The 19,548-nt window shown below is 40.3% G+C and overlaps 1 protein-coding gene across 1 annotated transcript in view; it reads right to left on the bottom strand.

Moving 5' to 3' along the window:
* FHDC1 (FH2 domain containing 1) overlaps window positions 1-19,548 on the bottom strand; it is a 49,917-nt gene that overhangs the window by 8,131 nt on the left and 22,238 nt on the right. Inside the window, exons 3-11 of the mRNA XM_083457096.1 lie at window positions 18,101-18,162; window positions 17,419-17,521; window positions 11,034-11,119; window positions 10,845-10,945; window positions 7,767-7,837; window positions 7,533-7,640; window positions 6,521-6,591; window positions 4,694-4,811; window positions 1,328-1,492 (exon numbers count right to left, since the gene is read on the bottom strand). Coding sequence (XP_083313222.1) covers window positions 1,328-1,492; window positions 4,694-4,811; window positions 6,521-6,591; window positions 7,533-7,640; window positions 7,767-7,837; window positions 10,845-10,945; window positions 11,034-11,119; window positions 17,419-17,521; window positions 18,101-18,162 — 885 coding nt within the window. The remainder of the gene's footprint in view (window positions 1-1,327; window positions 1,493-4,693; window positions 4,812-6,520; window positions 6,592-7,532; window positions 7,641-7,766; window positions 7,838-10,844; window positions 10,946-11,033; window positions 11,120-17,418; window positions 17,522-18,100; window positions 18,163-19,548) is intronic.

Here is a 19,548-nt window from a genome sequence, read left to right as displayed (position 1 = left end):
CCCAAAGTCCACCACATATTCTGCTGATGGGGTTTGTTAGGTGACTCCTGCCCAATGGGAGGTGTTCAATGCTAGTCCTACTCAGAGTACACCAACTGAAGTTAATAAACATAGAATTGTAGAATCATGATTAACCTGGCTTCATTCATTTCAATGGGTGTACTCTGCGAAAGACTAACATTCAATTCCACCCAGAGGCTTACCAAAGGCATACAAGAAGGACCATGGAGGAGTAGGAATTGCAACCCAGGTTTCCTACTGCCATATGTTCCAAACTCTAATGGATACCCCCTCCCATTTAACACTTCTCTCTCTCATGGATGCCCCAGAGCTGAAACATAAAATGGCACACACCACTCTCTTCATCCAGTTAGCAGCATTTTTATTCTGAGAAGCAACACCTGCTGCATACTAAAAAACGTACACTGAGTGCACCTGTTTACACTGCTGTTCAACAGTTCAAGGCCACAGATGCATGACCTTTTGGATCAAAAGGAGCCAAATGCTCTTCAGTATACATATATGACTCCAGGCACTTTGCCTATTGTCATTTTAAAAAAGCACAAGAAAGATTGCAGTGTTTGCATGCCTCGGGCACAGAGGCCAATCGTGTGGCCACCTGCAGTTTTATCTCTAGACAATGGCTGGTGGTGTCTTTGCTCCCACCCAAAAAAACTGGGCTACAAGACAATGGACTACACAAGACAATGGACCTGATAATGCCCCTTTCCCCTCACCCATTAATGATAATACAAACCAAGAAAAAGCATTGTGGGGATTTGCTTGCAGAGATCTAAAGCACTATACAAAATTAATAAGTAAGTAAATTAAAATAATCCTAAACTGTGCCCAGCAAACAATGAAATTTAAGTAGCTATAGCTTAATAAAATCTTTTCTGTAACAAAATGTTGGTTTGAGGTTGGAAGAAGCCATTGTTGCAACAGGTGTCCTACAACACACACAACTTTGTTCCATTATATTACAGTTACCAGACGCCCCCATTTCCCGGGGACAGTCCCTGGATTTACAAATCAGTCCCCATACAAAATCCACTGAAGTTGAAAAGTGTCCCTGGATTCACTTGAAAAAAATCTGGTAACCTTACATATCATATGAAGGATTACCACTATTAAAATCATCCAACAGTAATGTAGCTTAGTTACATAAAAGTCAGTGGATATTTCAGGTAATATTCAAGAAAGCTTTACTCAGAATAAATTCTTTAAAGTCAATCAGCATGATTAAGTTAGATCTGTTAATTTCAAAAAGCCAAGTACAACTTAGCTAAATACTATTCTCACAGTTTTGTAGAGATGTTCTTCTTACCTTAACAGCTTTGCTGAACCTAAGACAAAAATCCCTAAATATCTGAAAACACTCTTCCAGTTTCATGGTTTCTTTATCTTCGCATAAGAAGTCCATAAGGGCGTGTGATTCCTTCAGCAGTTCCCGTTTCCAGCGCTCCAGCTCTTTTATCTCTTTTACAGCAAACTTAAAATAAAACCAAAATACAAATTAGATCCAAACAGAGACTGACCAGTTTTAGTATCTGTTAAAGTCTAGGATGAATGTTAACTGGCTTGAGGACTATAGTGTTTGGAGCTGTTTGGCTAAAGCTTTGCTGCCCTAGATGAACATATATACCTTTTCTGCCACTGGCCAAACAGGTTTTTTGAAACCTTCAAGACCAGTTTATTAGAAGCAATAGTGAATAAACAAATAATAAACGAAAGGTAGAAAAGATCTGAAGAAAAATAATTCATTGGGCATACTCAGCACAGCGTCTGGAGTGCAGCGGAGCACATAAAACGCTGGAAAGGCCTTCCTTGCAATGGTGATGGTGAGTCAGCTCAAACTCTTGCTCTCCGGTTGTATTTATGATATCCATTTTGGAAAATGATATTTATGTCCTGTATTTTGCCCAACCAAAGGTGGCAACCCTACTTCCCACAAGCATTTGGTTGGTCAGTGTGAGAACAGGATGCCAGACTGATCCAGCAAGCTTATCTTGTGTTTTTATATGGACACTAAAATTCCAGCACAACACATTTTTAGACAGCTTGCAAGAACTCAGCCTTATACCTGCCTTTCAAACATCGTGAGAATTTGCCTATAGGAACACTTAGTTTGAAACTCAAATCCAGTTTGAGATTTGACAAACACTGTTCAAGCAACATTTGTTTCATCAAGATAAGATGTTGCATCCATGGATTTTAAGAAGATTAACTTGTTGTTTCCCTATCCCCCTTTGTTCATAACAAGCATGCACACAGGTACTTGCAGAAACCTTTACTCATCTAATAAAAGAGCATTATTTAACAATGAAGCCAGTGCCAGAAATGTATTAATCTTTGTTTTCTCGGTGGTTTCCCTTACAAAGCAAGAAATCAAATGGGGAGCCCAAGGGTTTGCAAATGGGGAGCATGTAAATGTTGCCTTCAGAAGGGTAGATAATCTTCGCTTTGTCAGCCATCCAAAAAGAAAAAAAAGAGTGTCACTCAACAAGGTATTTATTGAGATAAGCTAAAGGAGCGACGTGGAAAATTGGCTCCACCTTTCATATTAGTAGCTTATTCACAAGGATGGGAGAAGCCAAATTTTAAATCAGGTTACTCACCCACCATTTTTAGGAAGTGTTATATAAGGTGAACCTTGTAAAATGAAGAGCGATTCATTTGGAATTACTCCTGATGTTTAAAACAAAAAACATGGATGCTAAAGAGATTCCAAACATGGTCTAATACAGCAAATTTAGTAGCAATGGGGCAGAATACAATTGTTCAGATATGGTAACAAACATGCTGAGCAGCGCATGGGAACCTATATAGTGGCAACTATAGGAAATGTGCAGCACAGAATCTAAAGTTCTCCGGAGCAATAAATAAATTGCACCTGAATATCTAAAGTGTGAACACAAAAACAGGTTATGAAATTACTGTTTGAACTGGGTTTGTAGACTCTGGTTTGTGCTAACCATGCTTATACATCTGCTCCAAGCAAACCAGGGCTAAAGCAGCATTCCAGATTCTCCCGTCTGCCTGCCAGCAAGCAACGTGACAAGCAGGTCTTGCTATTATCTCTCCAAGCATACCCACCAGGGAATGAGCTTTGCTTAGCAAGCTGAGCCATGATTTCACTGCATACTCAGAATCTTAAATCAGGGGTAAGGTAAGAAACCAGAATTAAGCTCTATCTCTCACACCCAGACATTGAGAGCAAGATTTGCAGGTCCCCACCTTCAGCTACAGCTGAAGGGTTTTGGGGAAAAACGTGGTTGCTTCTGTTTAGTGCAAAGCCAACCCTTTCTACAGTTTTAGCAGCTATTGCTAGAAAACAGTACATGCAAATGCTGTTTCCTACAGATGTTTTCAGCCACTCATAAAATAACCTCATTGGTTTAAAAACAACAACCCAAAAACAAAACAAAAACATGGTACTTTGCTTTCCTGAAATTCAGAAATCAAAGTTCCATAGAAAGAGATCGATGCAAATTATTTAAAAATTTGGGAGCTATAAACCAATCAAATCTGATGTGCTAGGCACATATTCTCTGAGACATTGCCACTGGTGAAGTGTTCCTCCAACTACTATTGTACTCATGTACAGAGACAAATGAGACTGTTTCTCATCTCCTTTAACGTCTCCACCAAGCATTTCACAAGAAGCAAACAGGTCTATGGGAAGGGGTCAGAAAGGGGTCAGAAAGCAGCCAGAATCTTTAAGTTTCCCTACAAAACTGGGAGAGCTACAAACTTGTTCCTCTTTACAAAAAGCTGGGGTTCTCAGGATGCATACCTACCCAGGAAAGCCAAGCTGGAAAGCCAAGTTGTGCAATTCACTGGATGACATCAGCATCTTCCCTGCAGACTACCAGTATTTAAACTGAAGCTTTTGTGGAATTGTTTGCAATGGATATCCAAATTAAAATAAAACTACCCCCTCCAAAAAACAACAAACCAACCAACAAACCCAGGGATAAAGGCAGCACATAGGACGGGTGTCTGCTAGAGGGGAAAATTATTTTAAAATCTTTACTTCTTCACAAGCAAAAGATAAAATCAATAATTTAGTTCAGAAGCATTACTGAAATACAGTTTAGGGCCACCTAATTTAAGATGAAATGTATCCTTGCTCTTCAAAGTAGCAGATAAAATTGCAACTGTGGTCTAAACCACAGAGCCTAGGGCTTGCTGAGCAGAAGGTCAGCAGTTCGAATCCCCATGAGCTCCCGTTGCTCGGTCCCGGCTCCTGCCAACCTAGCAGTTCGAAAGCATGTCAAAGTGCAAGTAGATAAATAGGTACTACTCCAGTGGTGTTTCCATGTGCTGCTCTGGTTCACCAGAAGTGGCTTAGTCATGCTGCCCACATGACCCAGAAGCTGTACACCGGCTCCCTTGGCCAATAAAGCGAGATGAGCGCCGCAACCCCAGAGTCGGCCACAACTGGACCTAATGGTCAGGGGTCCCTTTACTTTATCTATTAATGGCAGCTACCTAAGCTTGATTGCCCCCACACTCAGCATTCTTCTCTGTAAAAAGGCTCCCTTGAAATGCTTACCAGTAGTATGAAGCACTGTGGCAGGGCACTCCTAGACTAAATATTACAGCCTGTTAAGGACATTAGTGAAATTCACCAAGGGTACAGAATATGGACATAAGAAGGAACTGAAGTGGCAGAAATCTCCCAACAAACCTGGAGGAAGCCTTCCATCTGGTGAAACAGTTCAGAGTCCCGCCGAATATTATCCTTAAGAGACTTTGTTTTGACTGAGAGTGAATGGAGCTCTGCTTCTATATTTTCAAGAGATATTCTGCAAGGAAAGAGTTGTAATTGAAAGCAATTTTAGAGAGAAGAGTTACCCACCAATAAGTGCTGACTACCTAACTAATTAAAAACACACACATGACAGCAAGTGTTATAACACAACGAGGTGAACAAACTGGACCTGCCAGTTTAGCAAATCTTCCCACAGTAGAAGATATGACCTAATAATTTCTCCTCCCATTATTTTCAGTGATCAAGGTTTTATGCCAAAACAATTTCATCAAGAAGTTTCAGTAATGGACTCTGACCAAAGGGCAAAATATTTACCCAGACTACCTTTCACTAAATTAAAAGAGCTTGGGATTCCCGAGTCACAGATCTTGAGCACCCAAGCAGTCGTAACAGTGGTGGAACATCTGCAATGTCACAACTCCTGTTCTGTGCAGCCCTGTCCATTCTTGGTACATCATCACATAAACTTAACTAAATTTTAAGGCAGGGGCTGAGTGCACAATGTTTTTTTTTTTCTTGAGGGCAATATTCCCTTGGGAATAATCTGTCAGGAGACACAGACCAATGGCGGGCAGAACCAGAGAGTAAAGTGTTATGGATGAACTAATCCAGAATTTGCTTCCCTTTTCACCTTAGATTAGAATCCCAACCCTATTTAGCAGCAAGCTTCTTGTTTTGATGGGTAATTTAGGATCTACAGAGTGTTTTTTTAGTACTGTGTAACAGACCAATACAGCTACTGTTCTGATAGGCAAGTGGAACTTAATTCTTTTCTAACATTAGCCTTTTTTGCACACGCATGGCAGAAGCATACCAATATGCTCTCAAACAGCTTGACTGGTGGGGTAGGTTAGGAGTGTTTCCCCCCCCCCAACCAGAGAAAAATTAAAAGACGGAAACAAAATGTTAATCAAATAGAGTATTGCTCCTTGTTGTAAACCTACACAGAAAGTGAGAAAACACTTTAAGAAGCCAGGAAAAATAAGGAAGGAATTCTAATGGGATGGAAGAATGTGACAGCTTAGTAGGCATGGTTGCATGTGGCCTCTGGGGTCACAGGTTGCCTATCAGGTGCTTTAAGAAGCTCTAGTCACTTGTCTCATCACCCCCGTAACAGAGCTTCCCACCCGGTGATGAGAGAAGAAAAGGAACGGGAAACATGTATGTTTTCTTAACAACCACATTATAACTCACTATCAGTTAAAAAGAGAACCAATTGTTGTTCTCAGTTCATTAGTTCCCTGCAAATTGATATCAGCTCTCAGTTTAAAAATAATAAACCACTGCACTATTTCTGCTCAACCTTACATAACTTGATTCTGAAGTTTGGTTTTCTGCTTGCAGGATTTTTTAAGGATTTGTCACCAAACCACAGGGATAATTCTTCCCCAAGAGAGTTACCCTACCTAGGTCAGTTGAGGAAAGTTGTTAAATCACCAAATAATCCCCTGTAATACCAATACTTAACTCTAATCAGTTGTTCTATCAACAAAATTATGTGGAGACCAATAACCTTGAACGAGTTAGCAATCCTTCTGAAAAGCCCTTAAAGATAAACTCAGAAAACCTCTAAACATGAAGGCATGCTTCAGGCATCGTTCTATCCACAGTGAAAATGAAACCACAGAGTCTATAGTAAACACTTGTTAAGATCTCAGTTTTCACGCCAAAACTTTGTGCATGTATTGAAGTGCTTCACAAAGAAAAAAGTTCCCAGTCAACGTTCTCAGTTTTCTTGCTTACCTGGCTGCCTCCTGAACGTGCTGTAGTTTGTCTGAAAAGGCTAGAAGACCTCTATCCTTCTTTTGGGCTTCCTAAAACAAACAAGATGACCCCATAAAATTCCACTCCCATGCTGAAACAGTACATAAACTTAGAGGTCTTTTTGGAAGTGCAGCCGAAGAGCTTTCTGTTTTAAACCTGCTGTGTTTGTTTTAGAAGACTCTCTTTTAGAAGGCTAGGAAGGATCTAATTAAACAAGGTATAAAGACATTTTCTATTTTAGAGAACCTGAGAATTAGTAATCCTTCAGTGAATTCAACCCAGGTGCACTAAGGAGAGCTATTAGGCAAAAGCAGTGTACTAATGCCATGTATGCAATCTAATACAATATTTCCTGCTTAATCTTCACCTAATATCCCCTCTTTTCTCTGCCCCCCTCCCCCAGCGCCTTCAGATTAGCTGTTAAACCTATTTGCACAGGGATATTCACAAAGTCACAGAAACTAATGCTAAGACTTAGAACAAACTAGGCAAAGATTAACTATAATCACCATCAAGGTTAAACTAATTGCAAATTGGCAATTATATACATGTAAGGAAAATCTTGATCTATGCAACCAGTTTCAAAAGAAGTAAGAGGGCATTACCCTCCTCTTAAATCTTATGAGAATCGCGCACACCCTGAAGTATTATCAGCAAGTAATCCATCAGATCTGGTAGCTTCTTCACAAACAACAGTTTAAGATTGGCATAGCTAGGTAGACAGGACAATCTAGAATTGGGAATTTTAAATACAATACCCAGAAAGTGCTAGTTCCAAGAGTTTTAACTGCATGCTTACTCTGCACATTTGAGCATTGCGATAATAAATTAATGAAACCCGCGAAGAGCTTAACAATAACAATTAAAATTAAATGTTGCTCTTAAATTATGTGACATTCCTCCCCCCCCCCCCCCCCGCCTATCAATCACCTCCCCCTGCTGCTTAGATTTCTGCAGCCTGCTATCTTGGAAATGATTGTTATTTACATACCAAAGCAACAAAATGAAGCAGATTCATCCCAGGCTTGTTTGCTTTTGTATCTGCCAACTTGAGTAATGAGGATAGCTTAAAGCCAACTGCATTGCCAGCATATCCTCCCTAAGGAGTGGAGAGGGGAGGGGGTGATGGAAAAGACAGACAGAAGAGGTACAAGATGTCAATCTGCAGTGCTGTAAATTCTGACCCTCTCCCCCCAATGCCCCCAAATGAAGCTTGTCCACTTACTGCATTCATAATATTCCCAGCCTGAAGGACCAAGTGCAATATGGAATGTAACTCTTCACAGCACATTAGCTCTGCAAAAACAACAACATAAGGTTCTGAATCCATGGGCTGTTTTCAAATGGCATCCAAGAAAGATTTTATTGCTCCAGAAAAATTGCAGTCAAACCAGGCATTATTATTTTTTTTGGAGGGCGATTAAAGGAAAGTTCCCAAGCAAGGCAAGGGAAAAGCCAAAGTCCTACCGCCAAGCCTCACGCTGATTGGCACACTGAGTATGTTGGAACCAACTCTGCAAAGAGTCTGACCAGATTGCCTGTTCACTTAACAGTGATGTACAAACCAGCAATACAGCCTGGTAAGGTGTTTGACATTATTTATGGAATAGTAAGTCAGCAGAGCATGAGACTCTTAATCTCAAGGTCGTGGGTTCGAAACCCATGTTGGGCAAAAGATTACAGCATTGCAGGGGTTTGGGCTAGATGGCTCTCTTCCAGCTCTACAGTTCTATGATTCTATTCCTGTTAAATTCCTAACTCGCTTAGCAATAAAAGAAGGGCAAGTAATCTAAGAAATCTGAAGAGGCAAAATATACAAGCAGTTTTGTCTATTGAGTATCACCAAGGTTGTCAGGCAAGGGGCAACTAACCTGTAACCCTCCAAATGTTGCTGGACTACAACTCCCATCAGCCCCAACTAGCATGGTCAACAGTCAGGGAGCATGAGAGATGTAGTCCAACATCATCTTGGGGAGTCACACAGTTCTTTCAATATACTGATTAACCTAGTGTACTGCATTGGAAGCCAACAAATCATTGTCAGCCTACAAGCACTTTTTATTCCTCAACTTATTAATTTGCACATTTCTGGAAGAGGCCACTGTTATTCTTGTTCAATAGATGTGACCTAAAGGCCAAAGGCTTTCCTGTAACCAGTGCTTATGTACCCAGGCCACAATTAAATTCATACATTATAAGGAGTATGTGGGAGGAAGCAAGAAAATGAAACAGGAACTGAGAATGGTCTGTTTGAGTAAACGCTGCAGTTTCTGGGTCAGTTCATGAACTGCAAAATGCTAATTTGGATGTATGAAGTGTTTAAACAAAGCTACAAATATAGTATGATTTATTTTTCTTAGATCCCACCCTTCCTCTTCGGAGAGCCTAGGAAAGTTAACCATCATAATAAACACTACAAAATAGTTTTTTAAAAAACCACAATTAAACCACTGACCAGCAAGAAATAAAATGTATCAGAAATAGTACTGGATGACTCCCAAGCCGGAATTAAGATTGCCGGAAGATATATCAACAACCTCAGATATGCAGATGACACAACCTTGATGGCAGAAAGTGAGGAGGAATTAAATAACCTTTTAATGAAGGCGAAAGAGGAGAGCGCAAAATATGGTCTGAAATTCAACATCGAAAAAACTAAGATCATGGCCACTGGTCCCATCACCTCCTGGGAAATAGAAGGGGAAGAAATGGAGGCAGTGAGAGATTTTACTTTCTTGGGCTCCATGATCACTGCAGATGGTGACAGCAGTCATGAAATTAAAAGACGCCTGCTTCTTGGGAGAAAAGCAATGACGAATCTAGACAGCATCTTAAAAAGCAGAGACATCACCTTGCTGACAAAGGTCTGCATAGCTAAAGCTGTGGTTTTCCCAGTAGTAATGTATGGAAGTGAGAGCTGGACCATAAAGAAGGCTGATTGCCGAAGAACTGATGCTTTTGAATTATGGTGCTGGAGGAGACTCTTGAGAGTCCCATGGACTGCAAGAAGATCAAACCTATGCATTCTGATGGAAATCAGCCCTGAGTGCTCACTGGAAGGACAGATCCTGAATCTGAGGCTCCAATACTTTGGCCACCTCATGAGAAGAGAAGACTCCCTGGAAAAGACCTGATGCTGGGAAAGATTGAGGGCACTAGGAAAAGGGGACGACAGAGGACAAGATGGTTGGATAGTGTTCTCGAAGCTACCATCATGAGTCTGACCAAATTGCGGGAGACAGTGGAAGACAGGAGTGCCTGGCGTGCTCTGGTCCATGGGGTCACGAAGAGTTGGTCACGACTAAACAATAACTACTATTGGAATAATTAACCTATATGCAATTCTTAACGTATTGAAATAGTGTACATTTTCTATGTACAGTCAAGTCCATGGTGATAATTCCCTCCTCTATTTCAAGTGCTTACCATAAAGCCATTACCCCTTAATGCCAGAACACTTCTCTGTGCACTTGGCAAGTGGGTAACGATCAATGACCTTATAGCTCTTAAAAGCAGATTCAAGCCTGAGCGCGCACACCTGCCAACCTGAAATGGTGATGAGAAATGCAGTGTAGGGACTGGAGTAATGGTAAGGAGAACTTCTCAAGGCTTTATTGGCTTCATTCATATAGGATACTAACCTATGGTTTATTTTAACTGTGGTTTGCAGTACAAACCAGGATCAGTCTTGTAGATGAGCAAGTAACCGTGGCTTGTTTTGCCTAATTGTAACTGCTCTGTAGCCAGGTGGGCATCTAGGGCAGGGCATGGAAATGAACCAGGGTTATGCCAGGAATGCAAGATCAGGTGTGATGAGAAACCATGGTTAAATACAAGCTGAAATTTGTAAACCAACATCAAACCATGGTCTCTGATTTGATCACAACCTGATTCAAGGTGGATCACAATGACAGCATTACAACCATAGAAATATAAAGTGAAAAAAATGGACACGTCTTTTGGCTGTATGAGGGGTCCCAGCTGAAAATTACCAGAATGGATGCCACTACTCCACAAATGAGAAAATACTGCAAGTTATTTCATATACAGGAAAGGAGTATCATCAGTACAAACAAGTAGGAAAATGACTTCAATAATGTGGCCTTGTGATCAAAGTTAAGAATTTTGAGACACATATCAGACTGATAACACACACGCACCTTTGTGGAATGTGTCAGAGCTGGCTAGCTTCCTTTAAATAGCTAATAGGTACCTGAAATTCAAGATCTCATCTCTCTAGTTAAGTTGATTAACCTGCTAAGAAAAACAAGTGCCTAATGCATGCTGCAGCATGTTTAATTACCCTTTGTAGCCATTCTTATAATTGTCATGTCTTTCTGAAGAGAAGTACAAGATGGGGAGAATTCTTTTTTTAACACCATGGCTTCGAGTCGCAGTGAATAGCTGAAAAACAAACAAATTAAGATTTAGAACTGGTATACAAGTGAGAGAGAATTTATAGTGAATAGAAAAGGGCTTAGCGTTTCCTTACTTTGGCACCTGGATTAGTAGGTACATAAAAGAATCTGCTTGACACAGTTTTGATAGGTCTCCATTGAAATCCTTTAATTTCTTTACCTAGGAATGGGGGTGGGGAGAGAGAGACAAGAGGTTGATAAGAGGTTGATAAGAATCAAACTGGTCACTGCTCAAACCAATGTTAAAGAATGAACTGAGATTTAAGAGCTCACCATGATTTTAAAATTTGCTTTTGGTGCTAGGACTAGGTCTTATGGCAGATAGATACATCAAAAGCAATGCCCATGCATATATTACCAAGTAACATCGGGTTTGCCATTGTCCTTTAAGTTTCTCTTCCACAGATTCACCTGTCTGTCTACTATTTTTATTGCAGGAACAGGATATCTCAGCACAACCCCGTCTCATTCATTTTCTGCCACTAACATTCACTGGGGAGAGAGATAGGACACTGGGCTGCTGTTTCCAACAACGATCCTTTGTCTGCTGTAAAATCTAGTTCAAGCCCAAGACACTTTGTTTAATACAAACATTTAGAGGTGGGGTTGGGTTTTTTGTTTCTGTTTCTTGCTTTCTTTGGCAACGCTTGATAGCATCCATCTAGGAAGTATGCCACCATGCCTGAAATGTACCGGTATTTACTAAAACAAGCTGACACTTTCTTTTGCCCCCACATTTATTTAAATGTTTTTATACTACCTTTCTTAGCAAGGCACTTCACCAAGCATAGGCAAACTTGGCCCTCCAGATGTTTTGGGACTACAACTCCCATCATCCCTAGCTAACGGGACCAGTGGTCAGGGATGATCGGAGATGTAGTCCCAAAACATCTGGAGGGCCGAGTTTGCCTATGCCTGCACTTCATAAAGGAAAGGCGAGACAAAGGCTTCCCAGGACCTACGCTGTTGCCAACTGATGACAGGAACTTTGCAGAGCCCCTCTCCCCACATGCCAACTGCTGAGCTGTAGTGCACCATTTGCTCCTTATCAGGGAAAAATGGAATTGTGAGTTATGAGCCCTTGAGCTGCTGTGTGCTCAGGCAGGGTGTATGTGTAGCAAGTAGTCCTTGTCTGGAGACTGTATCACAGCAAACCTTCCCAGCTGCTCCTACATAGCTCCTGGTATGTCTGGCTCCCTGCAGGGCTGAACTGTGTCTGATAAACCTGCTCTTCTTTCAACCATACTTTTTTGAAAATGTAATTGTCAAACAAGCCAGACTCTAGAAAAATGACCCAGTTCTCTCTGTGGTTAGAACTAACAAGGGACAAAGAGTTGTTGAACTGTCTATTTCTCAAAATAAGCTCAAAACAAATCTCATGGCAATGTACAATAAAAAAATTAAAACAACCACAAAATAATAAAACACAGAACAAACGAACAACACTGAATCCAGTTAATTATCTAGGAAATTTGGGCAAAACCAACATTTTCAGCAGGTGATGAAATATAAAAATGATAGGAGCCAGGTACATTCCCCCCCCCCCCCACTAAATTTAACTGTCACTCACACACGCCTCTGTTTCAAACATGGGCTCGATTCAGACTTTGCCTGAATGCAAAATATTGCTTTGGGGCAGCAGAAAGCATCAATGAATAAGTGCATTGCTAGGAAAAGCAGAGGTTTCCACAAGCATTAAATGTGTTCATTTGACTGCTTATCATTGAAATGTTTTGTCTGACAGGTATCAGGCATGCAGAGGACCACGAGATCAATCTCCATGTTGTCACAAAACTGGCATAAGGCAAACACACCTGGCAGTTAATAGTACTGAGCGCTACAAGACAGCACGAGACAGCCTGCCAACACATTACCGTGGAAATTATCAAAAACAAGTTGTGTCTCATTTCTCCCTCCCTCCCTCCCTCCCTTTCTCCTTTAGGGCGACAATTTCACACATTCTTGGCCTTTACTCAGACAAGGATATGGTATCTACATTACTTTTGGAAAACGTGAGCCTACATACTTTACAATTTGTGGGTAGATTAATAGAACATGAAGAGGAAAATAGTTTACTTAAAAAAATTAAAATCAAACTTTTACATACTTCTAAACTTGCAACACCTAAAGCAAACCTGTAAGAATTTTAAAAAAACCTCTTTAAAAAGTTAATAATTGCTTTGCTGCAAAGATAATTGAAGCACTCCTACTTAGTATGCAAATTAATGATCGTAATATCTGTTATGTATTTGTTTAGTGCTCCTTGAATCCTTCATAGGCACTGATTGTGGAAGCTGTGGGTGTACAGATGGCTTCAGTACTCATAAGGCACTTAAAAAAAAAGGCACCCACGCTGAAGGCAAGGGTAGGCAAAATACAAATGCAACGTTAACTGGCTATGCTTTATCATGGCAGGCATATTTCATGAGGTGTGAAGTTAATAGGCTTGCTTAGGCGGAAATGGAGGTGGACAGCTTCTCTCATCCCATCGTACCCTCACCCTTTTGCACACCTGGTTCTGATTTCTAAAACTAGAAGTGAGAGACATGGCAAGAAGTTGTAGCCCTTACTGTATGGATCCATAAACTAAATCCCAGATTTGTAATGGGACAAGGGGGTGGGGTGGAGTTACATTGGTGTGATTAGGTATTGTGAAGGCAAAAGCATTTTGCACATGTTCAAAGACCCTCTGTATTGTACACATTCAAAAACTGAGCCCCAATGTTTGTTTTTAGATGTGCAGTGTGCCCAAGAGCTACTTAAACAAACCCTACCTATATCGAAATGTTTTAAAACAGGCATGGCCAAACTTGGCCCTACAGATGTTTTGGGATTACAATTCCCATCATCCCTGACCACTAGTCCTGTTAGCTAGGGATGGTGGGAGTTGTAGTCCCAAAACAGCTGGAGGGCTGAGTTTGACCAAGCCTGTTTTAAAACTTGGAGAACATTGGAGCAAAGCTTCCCTTTGTTCAGTTACCATTATCTTTATAGACTTAAATGTCTGGCTCCCTCACGAAGTCAGTAACACAGTGATGCTGCTCACATGGGTTGTTTGGATTCCTGCCGTTTTCCTCTCCACTGAGACTATGAACATTGGTATGGAAACAGATAATGCAAATATCCAAATGCAGAGCAGAATCTATCTAGTGGCAATCTATAAAACAAGGTGGTTTATGAATGGGGTCTTTGAAAATATGCAATGTCCACCACCCATTTAAGAGATTGGAACTCTTCCAAAGAGATGAATGGAACCCACTTCCTTAGTATAATTATTATGAGTTGGACATCACATACATTATCAGTTGTCAGCCTGGGAGGTGGGCAGCAACTGAATGAAAAAGAATGAAGCAAGTCCTACCTATATATAGTTTCTGCATACAGTAGGATCTTGTTACAGGGAAGGTATTTCTATGCTATTAAGCACAGATGTGGCCCAAAAGCAGTTTTGCACATTCATGATTTGGTGTTATTTTGCGTATACAACAATGCAACTGGTGTGAACATTTCATTCCCCCTCGAAAAAATATTACAAAGTAAATGATGTATTATTTAACACAACACAAGCCACTTGTCACTTCTCTATCTTCATGCTTGATTTCTATTTTTCCTTCCCCCAACCTATTTGCATTTCAGTTTTCGTACATCTTTTTAAAAGACAACCCAACGACTGAACATTGCTTAAGCACTTTGCTCCAAATGTCACAAGCCTCTGACAAATAAGAAATATGCACTTTCTAGCTGAGCAGGTACAATAAGGAATAACTGCTCGAGAGAAGAACTTCAGTAGCCTATTGCTTCCTAATGAGCCATTTGCTACTGATGGATAGATAGATAGATACTTTGGCAGGGAATACTATACAAAGGAAATATTTCAAGGGCTGGGACCTGTAAACAGGGTGATACATTGTTCAACTCTGAATCAATGAAAGTTGAATTCTTTAACAATGTAAACTAAGCGAAACGGTGTAAACAAGAGTCCATAAATTTAGTCACCATGGAAACTGTCCGTCCTTCCTCTGGCAATCATCCCTGCCCTCATCTTCAACTTCCTGAGCTTCAAAAGGCCCTGCCTCTTTCCTGAACCTAGGCTTGTAGGGGGAAGTTTCCCAGTCTCCATACTGCACTTTATAGAAACATTCTGAGCAGCTCCAGCGTAAAGTCAGAGAGGAGACTCTACTCCTTCTGTCTTCTGAGAAAAGAGGCACAACATTTGTGGACTTCTATATGTGTTCAGGGAGCTATGCAAGAGGATCCTGTAGCGTGACGGCTGCCGCCTTCTGAATTCTGTTTACTTTCTGAACTCATAATAAAAGCCAGAATGTTTTTTATTATACACCCAGTAGCAAATACAATGGCTAAAGAATTGTAACATACAGTGCAGTGGGTATATTGGTAGTTAAAATGCTGCCTTAAGTGCAACAGTTACAGGTGGTCTGCCGTAGTCGAAACAAAATTAAATGGGGGGGGGGGATTCCTTCCAGCAGCAAATGTGCATGCGCATGAAAGCTCATACTAATAACTAACTTAGTTGGTCTCTAAGGTGATACTGGGAGGATTTATTTATTTATTTGTTTTATTTTGTTTTGTTTTAAGTGCAACAATAGTTTGGGGATTAACATGCTAGCTTCTTAGCCTGCTCAGATCTTCAAGCTAACACTTCAATAAAGAGCTAGCTTGCAATCCAGCAAAATGTTGCAAAGTGTGACTATTTTAATTACTTCTACACCGTAGCAGTAAAACTGCAAGTCGAAGCATGTTGATGTTGAGTTATACCAAAAGCATCCATGATATGGCATACACTTGAACACAACCCTAATTGCAATACTACTATTCCCTCACTTCCTTTGGCTTTGCACACCACCCTCTCTTCTTTCCCAGCCCATCTGTGTAAAGTCATCTCATTTGGCAGCTCTTCTGTCACTCTTCTCATTCCTGGGAACTCACGTGCTCATGGAATCAGCTATATTTTCCTTAGAAGACTCCCAAGGCTATTCTTGACATTCCACACTTTTCAGACCCAGAACTTTTTGCGTGTGCTCACACATGTGCACATACATGTTTCTCCCTTCTCTTGCATCTGAGACTGAATGCAGAAATCATTGCTCGCCTTCCCTCCCCCCCCCCCCAAACACATACACACATCCTATTCCTTTGGAACCACCATTAGAGAAACCTATTTCCCTTTGTTCCTCAATATGCAACTTTTGCTATGTCTCCATCTTTGTTCCGTCCTTCTCTTCTTATAAAGAAGTCATTTTTCTCTTTTTGTATCTACTGCTGGGACACTCCTTCATGACTGGGTCATCCTGGGCCTCAACACTGGTCTCTGCTAAGGCCAGCTTTTCCTTTAGTGATAACATCTGCAAACCAGTTTATATATTCAGGGAAGTATATGACATAGTCCTCCATATGAAAAGAGATTCTGTATGAAGGTTCCAAGGAGCAATTCCACATGAACATTCTGTGGTGGTCCTGCATGTCAGAGTTGGTTTTCCATGAAATACTCAGTATCTACAAACTTCTGTTCTTATACTTACATGGACTTTTTTACTCTCCAGTTCCCAATAATCTATTTATTTTCTCTCTCTTTTTGTTAGCACATAGAACACCTTCTCTCAACCATGCTGCTCTTATGCCTGAAGCAACTTTTCTATTACTGCGCTTCAAATTTCCATTCTTCCTTTTAGTTCCTCCACCCAATCCAGTTTCCCCCCAGAAAGATTTTCCTGGCCTATTCTGTTACTGGCTATTGCCTTCCTACTCCTTAGGGTTGTCTTTCCTTGTCCATCAGCACTGTTTCTTCACTTATACAATCCTTCCACTAAGCAAGACTGTGAATACGTAACAAAAAATGTTTTCAAAAAATGCTCAAGAGCACAACAGGAAAGGAGTAATTAAGATCCCTAATGTATACTGACGGTTCCATAACACCACCTTTACAAGATATAGCTTTAGCATCCTCCTAAACAACATTTGCTCAAATTTAACATTGCTTTAAGGCTGCTGTAATGTCAGGTTTTGTGACATTAGTCAGCAAGTCACAGGATAAGGATTATATTTTTGGTTTAATCCTGACCTGAGTTCAGCAGAGTTCCACCGCTGCTGAAGAAAGGGGTCAGGGTAAATTATTTATTTATTTATTATCCCTCCTACTCTCCACAGCCACCAGTGCTCCCTGAAAAACTGCCCCTGGGAGTTTTGGGGACCCCCTAGAACATTGTTTGAGGTGGTACTTGGGCTGCAGATGGAATAAGAAACTTTTGCGGGATCTTAGCTCCCAGAACCAATGAAAGAAACCCTTCCATCCATACAGGATCAAGTCTGGATATGACTCACTATCTTGGCCAGTTAGAACATCCCCCCCCCCCCAAGACATATCTTTCTCATCTTCAAGAACATGTAGCTAATAGTCCCTGTTCAATTTACAGAAGTTTTTTGACACAATCCTCCTCTTACCTCTTCTGTTTCTGGCAATAACTTGATGAGTTCACGTAGTATCTCAGAACCATAGAGATCACTTCTTCCTGAGTGGAGATCTTCAATGATGGATTCAACTGATCTTGGTGGGGAAATATAACAAAGACATACAGTTTGATCTAGGAAGTTTGCATTTCCATAGGATAGAACATTAGATTTCTTGCATGTTCAAGAACACAACCAAGCTATGTTTGCTTTATATGCTATGACAGCTTCATTGCTATACAACTTTCAGTGGCCATGCATGGTATTCAGATGTGTCCTCATTGCAGGTTCCACTGAAATGAATACAACTGTCTAGAACAATAATGCATTAATGCCAATGCAACCCACAATTCTTACTCTTTGCCTTTTTCGCACATAAAATAAATGACTTTCAAAAAATAAAACATTAATCTTCAAACTATAATGGGTTTCAATCCTTGAAGAGAAACACTGAGCTCAACTGAAAATGAAGTATCTAACTACAGACTGCTCAACTTTACAGTAAGATTAGCACATGTATAAGGAAAATAAAGTACAAGAAAAGTTGACACATCTGTACCCAATTTTTTAGTTAGATTGGGCTTGTAGCTATATTACTTATGGTGAGGTATTTATCATTTTCTACCATATTTTTATCACCATGTTTGACAGTTTCAATAGTCATGTAACATCTTACTTTTTAAACTGCTTAAGAAAGATCCCAATATTCATACTTCTTTTGGCATCCAAAATATTAATCTGAAAAAAAGAGAGCAATGCATTAAAAGGCTTGTTCAAACAGAATGTTTTAATAATGCTGGATTACTTTGCTTACATTTCCTGGCATGGAAAAACAGAAGAAAGTTCTATCCTATAGCAAATGCAAGGATAATTCTTCTGTGATATGCAGATAATCCCAAATACTGTGTAAACATTCATACACCATGAAAGAAGTTGCCATTAGAGCCAACTATCTGTAAACCAGAAATTACTTCTCTTTTTTTCCTATACAAACTTTACAATGCATGTATCCAGCACAATACTGTTAACAGTTCATACTGTTACACATCAAACATCATCACCTCTACAAAATGAAGCTGACTTTAAGTACTGCTGCCTTAGAACATAAATAATACACTTTAAGCTTTTTAAAAATAGCATTGCATATTTATGGTGCTATTTGTTTAATATCCATCTGACAAAAAAAAAAATAATAATAGATTGGATCCACGGTTTTCACATTCATGCTAACTAAAATTCATTTTACCTTAGCACTAATACTATAATACTATAATTACTATATAAGCCCCTGCAAACCATCAGGAGTTGTAGCCCAGTCAGGGGTTAGCCAACATTGCTGTGCATAGTTGCACATGCACAAATGAATGATAAGAAACAAAGGTGAAAATGTTGTCCGAAGCTTGTCCTACACTCGAGTAGGACCCTGGGGGGTGGGGTGGGGAGATACAATACAAATGAAACCTGAAGACTATCCTAACCCTCTAAAGTTTTCTTGACTCCTTTTGATATACCTGCCTACCCATTTGAATCTGTGGCTAGTCTTGAAATGCTAAAAGCCCAAATAAGTATGTGGCTTCCATTTTGCACACTCCAGACACAGTACTTCACCACATTTCACACTGGAATCTAAAAAAGCCAGAAACAATTACCTGGAATGATGCCACCTTATGGTATTAGGTAAAAACGTTACATTGGTAACTAGGCTTTCATTGCTGCTATTAACCCCCATGCAGTTCATTAGCAGCAGAAAACTGCTTTATGACAACTGTCACCTGTAGGCCAGCAAAGGCAGATACCCAAAAGCATAACGTCTTTGTACAAGAATAACTCCATCATACACAGTGACTAGTCTAGCAGCCCTCAGCTAAATTCCTCTTAGGATAGCATAACATACCACACTTGCTAATCTAAAACTAAAAATATACCGTATTGTTCAATTCCCTGAAGCAGGGGTGAAAATGTGAATTGTGGTTTTTGTGTGGTAGTACTCCAATCCCTGCGATGGGGTGAGCGCCTGTTGCTCGGTCCCTGCTCCTGCCAACCTAGCAGTTCAAAAGCACAAAGTGCAAGTAGATAAATAGGTACCGCTCCGGTGGGAACGTAAACGGCGTTTCCGTGCGCTGC

This window comes from Podarcis tiliguerta, assembly GCF_965153285.1.
Source record: "Podarcis tiliguerta genome assembly, chromosome: 9".
In the NCBI taxonomy this organism is placed as follows: domain Eukaryota; kingdom Metazoa; phylum Chordata; class Lepidosauria; order Squamata; family Lacertidae; genus Podarcis; species Podarcis tiliguerta.
The sequence above is the reverse complement of the archived record's forward strand: the minus strand, read 5'-3'. Positions and strand labels throughout refer to the sequence as shown.